The sequence below is a fragment of the Apis cerana genome, linkage group LG5 (genome assembly GCF_029169275.1).
Source record: "Apis cerana isolate GH-2021 linkage group LG5, AcerK_1.0, whole genome shotgun sequence".
Lineage (NCBI taxonomy): Eukaryota > Metazoa > Arthropoda > Insecta > Hymenoptera > Apidae > Apis > Apis cerana.
Window position 1 is genome coordinate 2,732,495 of NC_083856.1, and position 15,197 is coordinate 2,747,691.

At 34.5% G+C, this 15,197-nt stretch overlaps 1 protein-coding gene across 2 annotated transcripts in view; it reads left to right on the forward strand.

The window, feature by feature from the left end:
- The window catches only part of LOC108001388 (uncharacterized), a 39,245-nt gene that overhangs the window by 15,407 nt on the left and 8,641 nt on the right, over positions 1–15,197 (forward strand). For both annotated transcript variants that reach the window (XM_017062374.3, XM_017062375.3), the window contains exons 3-5: positions 11,614–11,802; positions 12,679–13,011; positions 13,595–13,914. In XM_017062374.3, the coding sequence (XP_016917863.2) occupies positions 11,614–11,802; positions 12,679–13,011; positions 13,595–13,914 (842 nt within the window). The remainder of the gene's footprint in view (positions 1–11,613; positions 11,803–12,678; positions 13,012–13,594; positions 13,915–15,197) is intronic.

Consider the following 15,197-nt stretch of genomic DNA (forward strand, 5'->3'; position numbering starts at 1 on the left):
TTTTCTCACTCATTTTGTTCACTGCTTAATAACGATATAAATTATTCTTACGTATTTTTACGCGGATTTACGAATAAATAGCAGCAGAGAACGTAATGGAGAGACCATATGGCGGGTTCCTTAGATAAGAGGATCCCTTTTTCGCAGTGATAAACGGAACTCCGTTTTATGAGGTGCGTTGTCTCTGTGTTCCTTACGCGATGCCTATCTCAAAGCGTTTAGTTTGTTTCATAAACACTTTGCGTGCACGATAATGAAAATCGATAAAATTGGCCCGTGTCATGGTTGCAACGATATCATGTTAATAAACCATAAGTTTAGAAGTCGTTGATATTAAGTAGATGCACGTGAAATGATGTTTTTGTACGCGATAAAACTGTAACCCTTTACAACCGAGAACCGTGATTAAGTAATTTATACGGGGTGAACAATTTTCGTATTAATTATTCTTATGAAATTCAAAGAATAATTAAAGGGCAAAGGGTCTGTCTGTACTTTTTATTGCGAGCGATTTCAACTTATTTCCTATCTTTATTCGTTTATTTATTTATTATACCCAATTATAGAGAAATTTATTAAGAATATGGGAGGGGATGAAAAGTCTATGTTCGTTTCATTAATAAAAAAAAAGTAAATTGCTTACATAACTATATAACATATCACTTTTCACATGTCAGTGTTTAGAATCGCGTCATAAATTTTTTATATCGTCAGAACAAAAATTAAACGCACGAAAGAGAAAAGGGAAATATTGCGACATAAATAAAATAGAAAAAAAAAGAAGAAAAAAAGAATAGAATATAATCCTTTTCAAATTTTTTAATTGGAATTTATTGTAAATTCAGGGATGATTAATCGAGTTGAAATTATTAGAGAGATGTGTGCTGGAACAGTGTTACACGAGCATGCCATCACTGGGACAAATTGTTTCCTTTATGACATTGTTTAATTACTTGCCTACGGCCATACACTTTCTGAAACGCTTCAGTTACACGCGACCACAGTTGACTTCCAGGAAATTCTGTAAAAAAATTAATTAGGGCGCGAGTGCATTAGTGAATGCGCCCACTGGATTCCTCGGCCAGGAATTGTCATTTATTTTATTGCTTGATGTTTTCGAGTATGAGTTGGAAAAATTGCGATATCGAGATCGTTATATTTATTTCGTTATTTAATATTGGAGAGTAGAATGTTGTGTCGTATCGTGCTCGTATCTGATAACCTTTTTCTGTTACTTTTCTTAATTATATTAACGATCCACGATAACATTAAAGATACTTGGTCGAATCGAAAACCAAGTGTTTTATTTTCTCGATTGCAATATTGACAAACGAATCATTTGGTAGGCAAATTGTTATTAATTCCATATATTATTGAACGTGTCTTAAACGTTTTTTAAACAAGCTAACATTAACGTTATTAGGTTATCAAAAATTTTCTAACTCATAATTTTATAATCGTATATTATAGATCGTTATCTTATAACGAAAAATTATGCTATTCTCGTAATTTGGATCGATCATCACCCATTTCGTGGTGAAAACCAACAAGTGTCCTCATTCACGATAAGAGATCATTTAAAACATCTGACTAGTTAGTATTAAGCGATACAATGAAATTTTAAATTAGTTTATTTATTTATTAATTATTATTAATCAATAATAAGTATGTTTAAGTAAATCAGAAAACGGAAAGTTTTATTTCTAGTCTCTAGAATCCAATTCTTTTGTTCGTATACTAGATTTGTTTGATTATCGAAGATTATCGAAAGAATTGGGGGGAAAAATGAAGAGAGTGAGGAGCTGTTTAATAACTAGAAACGATATTAGTCGTAGTCTATTTATCCTCCAGCAAGTTGCACGCTAAATCGTATCTATCTTTCATCTTAATCGACCCACGCGTGGATTCATTATCGTGTATGCACACGTACGTATACAGGGTGCACCCATGATTTTCGTATAAATTTTTCTACCTTGTTCGAAATAATAAAAAATGATTGTACAGATAAAATGTCTTAAATGATTTATTAAGCAATTATAAGGAAGATGTGGGACGTGAGAAAACTTGGTACGATACATGTATAAAAATACGAAACGTGAAAATACTTAATTTTATATACACATAAATATCTACACTCCCACTCAAAAATTGTTATCAAAGTTTATTTTTAATGCTCTATAAACTTTTAATAAAATATTTTATTAAAATCATTAATGTATCTTTTATACGTGGTTTAAATTTAATATTAACATTTATGAGGTTAATTAATATTTGCAATTTTTGCAAAAACATATATATATTTGAAGCATTTATGTAAATATCGAAAGATAAAATATATTAATAATTATAATATATATTTCTTTCTTTAATTCTTCAAGTACATTTTTAGTTTTTATAACAATTATTAATTACAATATAATTATGCTCTCGTCTTATTTTTACACAAGGTGCCTCTAGTAGAAATTATAATGACACCTTGTACATACAGATGTCCTCTGGATGAATTATAGCAACGATTCAGGATACTTTTTAATCGAAATATAACCGGATGAAATGTTCGTTCAACTTTCTATGTGTCGCGCTTTGAAGAGAGGCCATCAATTGAAGCACCAGAATCGCAAATCTACGCGTGCAATCGTACGTCGATGTTAACGAGCGAATTAATTAGCTTTGATTTGGAAGTATTCGATTGATCGGATCGATGAAACGCATGCCTTGAATTAGTTATACAGAACCTTGAATCGAAAGGGATTTTTACGGATTTTCTGAAAAATATTTTCAATCAAACCACGTATATCTTATGGATTTTAATTCGTGGAAAATTAATGACTGAAACGAGTAACGGGAAATCGACGAGCTTTCTCCAACGTTATTTACGCTCTTTAAACGATTATTGGATCGGTTACATCGAAAATCAATCGGACAAAAAGTTACCAGTTTCTTGTTTCGAGTTCGGTTCGAACCCATCGCTCTTTTCCGATTAATCGAGAAAAATTAGAAGAATAAGTTTCGCATGGTCGATCGGTTAGATCGCATTGTCTGTCACGAGCTGGGAATGCAGAAATCCATGTGTGCGCACACGCGGTGCAACGAGAAAGCAAGGCTCGACGGAGTCGTTAGGATGGTCGACAGAGCGAAAACCAATCATCTCGCACGAGCGACGATGCTCTCGAGGAACCTTGAACTCTGCACTCGACCAAGTTGGAATTTCTACACGGATCGAGGGGGGTGACACGGATCTCCTGTTCATTCGCAAACTGCATATCGCGGGGAATAAAAGCGCGCTCCGTCGAAATTGATCGAGACTGGGTCACGGAAGTATTCGAGCGCCCGGCAATCGAAAGCATTAATCGAACAAGATACAACCGATGAAACGTGCAATGTGTATCGGGCATTGGTGGCTTTCGAAAAAATTGATAGAATTAGCAAATGTATTTTTCTTCTGGTTTAAGAATAATTTGTGATGGAATAAAAATAGAAGATTAGTGATAACAAATAGAATATCGTCAAAGTATTTTGTTAATTTATTGTTGAACGCTGTATTCTAATCTGCTGCATCATAGCCTAGTTTAAATTCATATAGGATTTCAAATTTCTTTGGAAACATCATATTTTAAAATAGTTAAACTACGAAAAACAATTTAATAAATATTATAGATGAAATAAAAATACGATCGATATGATATTTATCTAATTTTTATAACAATACATAAGTTTAATGGATATGATGTTTCATTAAAAAAAAAAATTGCATCGACTTGGCGTAAAAAAAACTTTTTCAAGTGGAACTGTTCGATCATTTCCTAGCTTAGAACGCGATTTAAACGTAAAGCTAGGTACATACATCAACGTAACTCTTCTATTCTTTTTTATGAAAAATATCTGAAATTTCGACAACAAATAGGTGGAGATCAGACACTTTCTGCTCGGAAACACTCATTACTTTTAACGTAATGGCACGATATATCTTGGAACTCATAAGATCCCGTAATGTACTGGCGATTCTGACGAAGTTTGCCTGTATGAATTTATAAGAGAAATGACGATAATACGGGAAATATTTCATTCTGGAAAATATTATCCATTAAAGTTGAGAATAGAGTGGATAGCATGGAAAAATCCTTTTTTTTTTTATTTTCGCAAAATTATTATTCCAATATACATGAATTATGATTTTTAAAGATGTTTGTATAAACTTTAGATTTTCGTAATTACAGTATCCGTATAATTAATAAAAAAAAAAAGTAGGATGCACAAAGAAAAGCAACGAAAATCTCTGTGAAAACGTGAAATATGTTTCCTTGTTTTTCAATCTTTCGCTTGTATTAAAAATATATAAGAGAAAAACATTTTATATTACATCATGTTACGTAACGCCTTCGGTAATTTTAATTTCGCAAAAAATCTCTTGTTCGCGTACAAAATTTCCTCTACTACTCTAAGCTAAATGAAATTACAAAAAGTTTTATACGAATAAAAGTTCATCCCCGCCATTCGAGAGATGAAATTTAAAAATTCGAGGTGCGTATTATTTGTGCGCAAGATCGTCTTTTTAAATCCTCGTTTGGTGGAAACCTTGAACTTAGAAATTTCATTGTGGGGTAAACTGGTTCTAAATAATCTGGTTAACAACCTGCGACGAAACACGCGGCTTCTTTGAATTTTTAGCGGATTCGAGCATGTTTTTCCTCGAAAACTTTAGCTGAAAATTCAAATTATTATTCATTGAACCTATCGTATTTCGTGTATCACGTAAAAAGAATATCGGTGATAAATTAAGCAAAGGATATCGAATGGGGATGATGAATATTAAAATACGAAATTTTTAAATATTGAAAATATCGATGATTTAAATGAGAAAAATCTAAAAGTAATAAAAATTTATAAATGGTATAAAGAACCATGTCATTTAACGATTGATGCTTTTCGTGATCAAATAACCTTGAACTTTTTCACTGTTCGTCTCTTTGAAATATTTCTGAGAAAGTTGTTCTTGTTAAGCGTAGTTAACAATGAGCAAGTAAAATTGTTCCATCGATAATTTATAATTTATAAATAACTTATAATGCAGCGATAAGACTTATAATCACAAATGGCACGTGAAAGTTGTATTAAACGATGACCTTTGTTATGTCCAATTTTTAATCAAATTAATTATTTTAAAATAGATTAGAAAATATTCTAAAAAATGCTACATTTGTCAATGATAAATTTTAATTTTAAATTACTCGTCTATATCTTAAAAAGAAAAACAATCAATCGATTATTTCGTGTTTGATAATCAATAATAGAATATCTAAATTTAAATCGAAACTTGAAATTAACTTTAAAATTCACCGAAAGATAAGGCCGCTTTTTTTCGAAACGGTGATCGAAAAACGAACGAATAACGAATTCAAATGACGTCACAATTGATTATCGACTTTTAAAAAATTTATATTTCGTTCACTGTATTAACCCTGTTTACGGATAAACGGGAATGTAAAATGTGGAAAATCGAAGGTGAAAGAGTCGCTTCCGATAAAAACGGAAGGATCGAAACGAAGACGAAATTACCTTTTCAAAATAAATTTTTATTCGAATAAATAAAATGATTTATACGATCAAACGTTCGAATCGTTTTAAATAATAATAAAAAAGGATGAGTAATAATAAAATTATTCTTCAAACTTTCGTTTAATTCTCATCATAGTACAAAAAATTGTACATTTATATCAAATCCAAACCAAAGAAATATGGATGTAGAGAATATAAGCTTCACCTAAATAAATTGGACTACGAAGAAATGTCTTATTATCAAGATACTACATAAAATCAACATTAAAACAATTGATTATGTCGACCAAATTATTATTCAAATGATGATTGCCTCTTCCTCTTTCCTTTATATCGAATTTTGTTTCTTCGTTAAAATAAATAATCGCACGATCGTTGTCATCAACAACTTAAGGGTAGGAAAGCCGCACATGCGCGCCTACAGGGACGCAACCAAACCAGACTTGGTAACAACGCAATTGTTAGTATTATCGTAGTGTCGTTCAGCTCTATCGCGAGTTTATAATTCATCCCCGACTAAAATTTATTCATCGAAAGTCGGAAATCCAGCAGAAATTCGTTCGTTTGGAATTTTCTATGTCGACCAATCTCGATAAATGGAGACCAAGTGAGAATGTTTCGTGTCGAACGATGTCTTGATCAAATTCAAGAAGAAGAAGTTGGCGTGATTATCTTGTATGATTTGTATTTAATTCTTCTCCATGAGATCTCTTTTTCCAATTTCATATTAAAGAAATTAAGAAATTGGGGGGTAAATTAGAGATTAAATAGAATTTTGAATAGATCGAAGGAAAAAGAGAGAATTCGCAGCTTTTTCAACTTGGTAATTAAGATTGTTAAAGAATGTTTCTAAAAATATCGAGAGAAAAGTGACAAGAAACTTGAAAAGACTGTCTATACAGTTTAAAAAGTTTTCACTGTCTGTATCTAGTTTGACGAAGTTTCTTTCAGAAACCCTTTACTCTGAATTTAATATTTATCATGGGCAAAGGTTTACGTCAAAAATTATAACACGTTTTTAACATCGCTGTCTCGATAGATTGTTTTAAGAAGAAAGAGGACAGGGAAAACGTATTAACAAAGTATTTCAAGTTTTCGTTCTAAATTGACTCGACCAGAGTCAAAATGGATAAGAGGCAAGAATTATTTAAATAACGAAATGGCCACTTCGTTAACAACCAATATTTGAAACAAATGAAACACGAACCTCCAAGTGCACAATACTTACGTGTATAATAATCGTTGATTCATCGATCACGAAATAATTAAATTAATGAACGAAATCACAACTGGTTCATCGAAACTTCTCGTGAAATTGCACGGCATGAAATATATTAAACTGGATATTCAGAAAATCGATTAAAACCATCATATCGCACGATTCTTCATTCGTTATAAAAACATTGACGTAAATAATCTATTATCATTCCAATCGTTGATTCAACTTGCAAGAGATGAGGACGTATAGATAATAAAAAGTTAAACTCCATGCACGATCGTAATCAAGGAATAATTAATTTAAATCGATATCAATAACGATGAAACGTATCAATCGAACAAATTTGAAATCGATTCATCGATTCCAAGAAATAAATATGAAATAATCCATCGAGTAAATCTCAAGATCTCTTAATATATAAGATAATTCAATTCGACTAGAAAGGATACAAACACCACGTTGAAAATCGATTTTTGAAACTCGTAATGCGATATCAAGCGATTCTTGCCCATCGTTAGAACCGAGCTTAGAGTTTGTAATTTCGAGAATGAGAATTCGAATCGATGCACGGTGTTAAGTATCGGGAGAGAGCGACGAACAATGGATCGTAAAGTAGAAGGGTGGCAATTTGGACGTTGATTCCTCCAATGATAAATGGAACGTGATAAATGGTAAGATGGGCAATGTAACGTCGTGTATCTTCGATTGCAAGTTTAGGAAGAAAAGGATGTTCACGGCAAGGATGTTATTGAAGACAAAAAAGAAGACGATGAAGTCCAAGGAACGAAAGAAACAAGGGAGATATGTCCAATCGAAACAACTTGCTTGTGATGTTTCCATGGACATGAAAACATCCAGGATGGCACGAGAATTGACCTATTCCAATCTGAATAATATGGTATTGTCTGTGATAATATTGCTTTACAAACTGCACGTTTTATTACACGCAATTCATAAAGAATATACACGGAATCGATAAATTATACATGCAGCACGTAGAAAATTTACTAGGGAGCCTCGTGATAGGTGATACTTTGACACGATGATTGGTTTCTTTCAAGTATTACGTAATATTATTTTTGCACAGGATATTTTGCATATTGTAATTATCGAGGATGAAAAAAATATTTTTAAAAAAGGAAATTAATAGTAAGGAGGAATCGTGCAAGAGATTTTTCACGAAAAAATTTCTATCCAATTAAGAAAGAAAATCGAGAAAATAAAGGATAAATAAGAGTCTTAATTACTTTGTCTCTTACATACTTACTCCATCTTTTTCCTTTTCTTTTTATATATACCTTATAAAAATGTTGGGAAGAGAATTTACCAACGGACTCTCGTAGAGAAAGGAAGAAATATCTGTTCCCATGTCAAGATATGTTAATAAAATCAAATTCAACTGCGAAACGAAGAGGCAAAAAATGGTATAAGGGGAAAAGTCCATCGATGTCAACGATCTCTCTGATCCAAAAAGGATCGCGCATATCACACTTGAACCAGGCGTGGAAGACGCCAGGGTATCGTGGCTCTGACACACATGACCATGTATAGAGTATCAAGGCACGCTGCGTTCCCCTGCTTTGCTCCTTTTGCTTTCCAAAACGATGTTCGAGTGTCGTTCATGTGTCATTCATGCGGCGCGGCCAGTTTCTCCAATTCCATTCCTCGATATTTGCAATCCGGTATATATATATATATACCGTTGACCGATGTTTTCGAGACAACAAGCCACGATTCCCCATTTGCCTTTTCCGTACCATCCGAAGAAACGAGCATTCGTGTTCACTGTCTTGTTCTTGATTTACGATTTCCCTGCAACCGTGTTGCGAAAACCTTTCGTTCGTTATTTGGAACCTTTCGTTCCCTGCGAAGAGCAGGGAAGAGCCGATAATGATAAATTTTTTTAATGAATTACAGTCGGTTAATTAACTTGATCTAACGTAACAATGGGATTATAAAAAATTCAAGAGCGAATGTAGGAAATTTTTGAACGTTTTAACGAATAATTAGCCAGATTTTTAGCATGGAATTTCAATCACGTTAATTGTTCCTGGGTTATCGGTTCATCGATTATAATTTTGCGTAGTTCGTGTTTTGATTAGAATAGTTTGTAATTATTTAATATAAACTTACGTTCTTCTACATCTATCTAATCTGTGTTATTGTTTAGTATTCAGGAAAATTCAATATAACGTGGTGGTAATTAATATTTACAATATTTTATATGGTGTTTCAAAGAAACGTTTTTTAAAGAATTTTATAGAATTTTAAAAATAAGAAAATAGGAAATTTTTCGCGAGAAATGCGCTCTATTTTTCTATTAAGCTCTCCAAATCATCTTCATTCGTCTTGTCGCTACGCCTCTTCATCTCGCTTTTTCACGTTTGGTTTGCTTTCTTTATCTTTGTTTCCTTCATTGAACCACGATAAAAGCCACTTTGCAGGTTTCTCGCAAAGCATTCGACCTCCTTTCCTCCGTTGATCTTCGTTTCTTTAATGTACCTGTGATCCTTCCTCTTAGCCCACCTGTCCTCCTCCTCTCTCTCTCTTCCTCTCTTCCTTTCTCGCATCCTCTCCCCCTCGTTTGTTTCGATGGGCCGGCACACGATGATCCAGAGTCTTATTTAAGGGCAAGGTGAACGTACTCGTCTTGCCGGGTCAGATTTTCCGCTCCACCCACGCGCAAGCTGTTCCATATCAGGTTTATTTTCAAAAATGAAAATTCTCACAAATGTTTCTAAACGTTTTGTCGAGGCTCTCCTCGTTGTTCGATGAAAAATTGTGAAAATAACGAAAAAGATTAGACAGATTTTTAAAAGGTATAACGAATCGGTGATGGTAATATTTTGGATTTTGGAAATATGTATTTACGAGAAAGGAATGTAGTGATAGGAAAGAATGATTTAAAGGAATCTATCTTGTACCGATTCCTTAAGTGTTCCGGATGTGACTGCCACGTGCATGCACGTTATATTGCAATAATGTGTTATTTGCATAATTCTAAAATTAGATTTACTCGTTTGTATTAATAAAAGATTCTCATTTACTTACTATTGTTTTCGCTCTTTTTCCATCGAAACTTTACATCTCGTCTAATTTAATTTCGATAATTGCTTTTTTTTCTTCTATTATTTTACGCTGATGAATAAATCCTGCATGCTTTACTTCCAATTAATCGATTCGAGTTATGTGGAGTTATATCGTTAACACTGCAATTATAGCGTACATATAATTTAAATATATCTTAGACACTAATTATTTGGATTTGTTAGTCGAGTCAATAAATCTCAGCGTTATTTGATATCGTTATTTATCTTTGCTCACCGTCCTATCGATCAAAATCGATAGACTTAATTCTCTTTCTACAATCTCAGAATATTTTACGAGCTCCAAGTTTATTTACAACTACGTAGAAAATTATACGAAACGTACGTTCGATCGAACGTTATTGTGCAACGAATGTATCTTCAATAGCTGATTAATTGAAAATATTGGAACGAAGCAAATTAAAAATACGTGCAGCAATTTTGTGACAGAAAAAATAATCGATATCTTGAACAAACGTTTGCCTCGAGATATTAAAATTCTCTCAACACACAATATGAATATAATTACACGATATTCTAGCTCGTTGAAAGAAACGATCCTTCGCGAAAATGTTTTATCCATTCGAACGCTAATCGACGTCCAATCAACGTCTCGTTATCATTACGAATTACACGTTGACGGCCGATCGGGTCAGGAATTTGCACGTGTACAAAGCGAGACGACCGGCGAGTCAGGCTCATTAGGAATAAATCAATTAGCAGGCCTGTTGATTGCCGGCCCAACGATTCGACGGCTATCCAATTAACAGTTTCCTCTTGATTATCAAACAATGCCCGATCTTTCGACGAAGACGAATCCCGACGGTTGACTTATACGACGTTGCATAAAACTAAACGCGATTATACTCGATCGCTGTCAACTTCCGGAACCGGTTATTTGCCTTTCACCTTTGATCGATGAACGCAAAGGATATTTTGACGGGGTGTTTTGTCGAGGTGCATGAAATTAAGGGATTTGAAAATTTCAAATTAAAGAAAAATTATCCTCCCTTCTGTAATCAATACCATCGATCATAACACAAGGAAACAAATTCGCGTATTAATCGGTGAAATAATATAACGATACGACACTGCGTGATGGCGAAAACCATATCGCACGAGGGGAAAAACTCTCGTCAGCTTTGGCTAGGTAGCGGGTTTACTAACCTCTTCACATGTAGGTTAAAAGGAATCGATGAGATTGCACGTAGAGTGCAAACGCCGCGTATGCATCGGTCGCGCTGTGCAACTATCGCTGCAGGAACCGCGGTTAACCAAGAGTCGTGGGTCGACCAGTGTGTTAAACTCTCCTCGCGGGCCACGCTTGATTATATTTTTTAGTGGGGAAAGATCGAATCGAAAAGGGGAATCGTGTGCATCGTTGGTGGGAAGATTTTTCCAAATCAATGAATTTTCTAAATCTAAAGGGATTTTTAATTAGAGACGTTGCGAAGGGGAGATTTGATGGATTGAAATGTAAAAGAAATGGATTATTAAATGAATGACACGTTATCTGCAACATGAAAAGTGTGAAATTAATATCGATCTGATCGTTGGATCGTTTTAAGTTATATCTGTTAAAACGTAGAATAGGAATAATGCAATAATACTTTCTTTAAAAAGAAGAATTTAATTCAATTCGCGATCGATAATTTCTTCTATTTCTTTAAAAAAAATTCAGCAAATATAATTTCAATCGTTCGTCCCAGCGGTATGATAAAATTGAGAGAGAAAAATATGCGGTTGTCGCAGGCCCGCTTCCAACAGAAGCAACTGCAGGAGAAGGAGCAAAAGTTGCTGCAGATTTACGACCAGCAACAGCAACGAGCTTATCACGTGGTGCATCGAGGCAACGCAAGTTCGAATCACGCCATCAGCCAGCCCACCGTCACAAAGACCTCGAGCAGCAGCCATGCAACCTCGACCTCGCAAGGTGGAAAGGTGAGCGATTCCCCTCGCGTGGAAACGCGTTGTCGTAACGCGGTTTCACGCTACGCTTTCTTGAATGGGCTAATGGCCGGTGTTTCTGGGAACGAGTCGTTCGTTCCTCGTTCTTTTCGTGAACCACGCTTTTCCACGCCCGCCTATTCGATTTCTTCTCGTAGGTATTTCGTAGAACGCTTTTTAAATCGTTTCTTCGATTTCTTTTCTTCATTTCGTCAGATTGCAAAGAGAAAATTAAAAAATCTTTGAATTATTTGTAACTTAGCTTAAGTTTTCGGAAAAGATTCAGGGTGCAAAGAGATTTTGTGCAAGAATGGATATATTTTTCAATCGTAAAGATGGGAAGAAAGAAAAACTCGAGTGATATAATTAAAACAGGTCTGGTCTTAAGTCAAAGTACGTCTGATACTTTTAAACGTTAATGTATATCGATTGATAGAACGAAGGTAAATTTTTATATTTATTATTGAAGAAGAAACGTAAGAAGATTAAAGGTTTGCCGAACCTTGACCGCAATCTTGAGAATTCGTAAGTGAGTGGAACCAGTTTGTCGGGAAGTGAAATTATGTCAGCAAGTAAGGTAAATTTGCAAGCAGAATTGAACGAACTTGTCCTGAAAATTTGTTATATGAAATTAAGAAATATTTTCATAAAAAAGAAATATACACATATAAATCGATATTATAAAAACGACATTTCTCTAAAATAAAATTCTGAATTATTAATTCCAAATTCAATCTTACTTTCCTTTTAAATCTATCCGACGAGATATTTCATTCGAACCCGATTAATATTGTATTGTATCCAATTTCTGTCACGCGTATTTGATCGTGAAAAATTACACTCATTTACACTTGTTCCCGCGATTTTAAGGTGAGGCAGATGTTCGACGAAAGACGACAAACGACCGTGAAGGGGATCGACAGAAGTTATCCGTTGGAGCCGCTGGAGAACAAACCGCGGAAACAGACTAACGGAAACGGTGTGCAGAAGAACGGAAATTTGACGGTGAGCCGGCAATCCGTGACTGTAAAACGGGTTGCAAGGGGTGACGTGAACAGCAATTTGAACGGTGGCAAACCGGTCGTCTCGTATCACGAGGAAATCGCTCGAGAATCGTTCGGCCTCTCTGCACGCCAGAACGATGATGAGTTTGGGATCGAGAACCACGTCGCGCAATATTCGAATGGCAACCACAGGGACGAGGTAACGCGCCATTTTGAAAGCGAGGAAATTTTTATTATCGAAATATGGCACATTCCTCGCGCACGTTTTCAACGTAGGATAGGATGTGACGGGATGTGAATTGAATATTGCGAAATTTCGAGAAATATTTTTCCTATGATTTATATTTGTAGAAATTTCCCCATTTAAAATGATTTTAATTCAAATGTGTGTTATGGCATCGATTTAAACAAGTTTTAAACCGTTTTAAATCCTTTCGAAGGAAAATATAACGCTTTTGGATAATCTAATGGTAGTTTTTATGTTCGTTAAATATTTATAGAAGAATTATTCGCAATATTCTCAATTTTGAAAACTCGACTTTTATTTAAAATATAATTTTAAATTATGTTTCATTTCTTATAGACTTTTTTTCTTTCGATTGAGAATAATTTATCTGGTCGTTAAAAGATATGTGAAACAATTTTTTCATACGTTTTTTATTGTCCAGGAATCCTGCTGCAAAGATTATAAGCATCGTTTGGTGTAATTTCGAGTAAACAGTTATATCTTAATCATTCCATTCAAGCAGAATTTTCATTCATTCGATATTTCGTTTAAACAGACGCGCGTCGAGGAAGTGGACCAAGATACGATAGAAAGGAATCGTATGATGGCGAAACTTCATCTGATGGAATACGACGAGACCCTGAAGCATCGTGTTAAAAACGATCTCGAGAGCGAAGAATTCCCGGAGGATTTCATGGTGGATGTTCCTGACAAGCTTCCAAAACAAAGTGTTATCAAGAAGTTATCTCAAGCGGAGGCAAGGTTGAAACGTTTTAAAAACGCCAACGCGAAACGTGGTAACAACGTTACGAAGAGCCAAACTATCGCCCTGAAGAAACGAACTGACCCAATATTTCCAGCAAAATTTAACCCCAGGTACGTAGAAATAAGAGATAAACGAGATGAGAGAATTGTGAAACGTTCTGCGAAAATGATACATACGTTGGACAATTTACGAAAGCTTTCCATTCCGTATTTTATATTCAAACGAGAGTGGTGTATTATTTTATTTAAATATCGAAGATAATTCGTTTGACATTCATTTGACTAGTATTCTTTTCATATTAATAAAATTAAAATTTCTACTTCTTTTCAATTCAGTATCGAGCAATGAATCAAGACGTTCACAAAATTTTTCCATTTCAATCTCATGCGAAACGTAAAGTTAAAACTTTAAAAGATTTTTATCCATGCGATAAAAAAAAGAATATATCAGGATTAATTTGCAACGAGATTATCTAGATTATGTAAGTAACGCTTCTTAAAAAATCGTCGTACAACACTAAACTACGAAACAAATGCCTCTAATTAAATAACTAACGTTACAACCTTAACACTTTTATAATCATTCTGTAGAATTTACATCGCGATGATAAAAATAACTATCGTTTTAAGATAATTACCTTCTTCCAACTTTCTTCACCGCTCTCGTCCTCAACTTTTTAAAAACTATTTAGAACAGAATTCAAAAAAAGAACGTACAACTGAAACTTATCTCGAAAAAGAAAAAAGGAGAGACATCCGCATTGCGTTCATGTTACATTGCAAGACAAATTGTTATAAAAAATTGTACCCATAAAAAAAGATAAAAGTATTATTCACGATCCAAAGTGTCTTAACACGCAAGCAGATCATGTTTCTCGGACAAATCGAACCTTGGCAAATGCGAATTCCCCGGCCGCTAATTGGCAATCAGTGCTAACAATCCGTCGCTGCTTTCGCCCTCTTCCCCCTTCTCTATCGCCGATTAATTTCTCGTTGCATAATTGCGATCGCTGGCTAGACTCGATTCGTTTAAACCCACGCAACCGTAGTAGCCTAACAATACATCCTCCCTGGAAGTGATCATCCTCGAAAGAGCGGCTAAATGGCGCGCTTCCGGCAAATTTAAAGGCGCAGCAAGAAGGAAGATGCCCACTCTAATTTATACATGTCCGCCCTAACATTTAAAAAGCCTGTTTGGAGAAAGGAGTCGAAGGACATTTAAAAAAACGCTCCATCATCGCCGTAACAATTATTCGCCAGGCTATATCGATCAAGCGCAAACGTGGAAAACGTGGGGAAAAGCCCTCCTCAAAGAAAAAGAACATAAAGTGATAATTAGTCGTTTGATAAGATACGAATTTTTCGTGCATAATTCCATGTGTTTCCAAATGGAA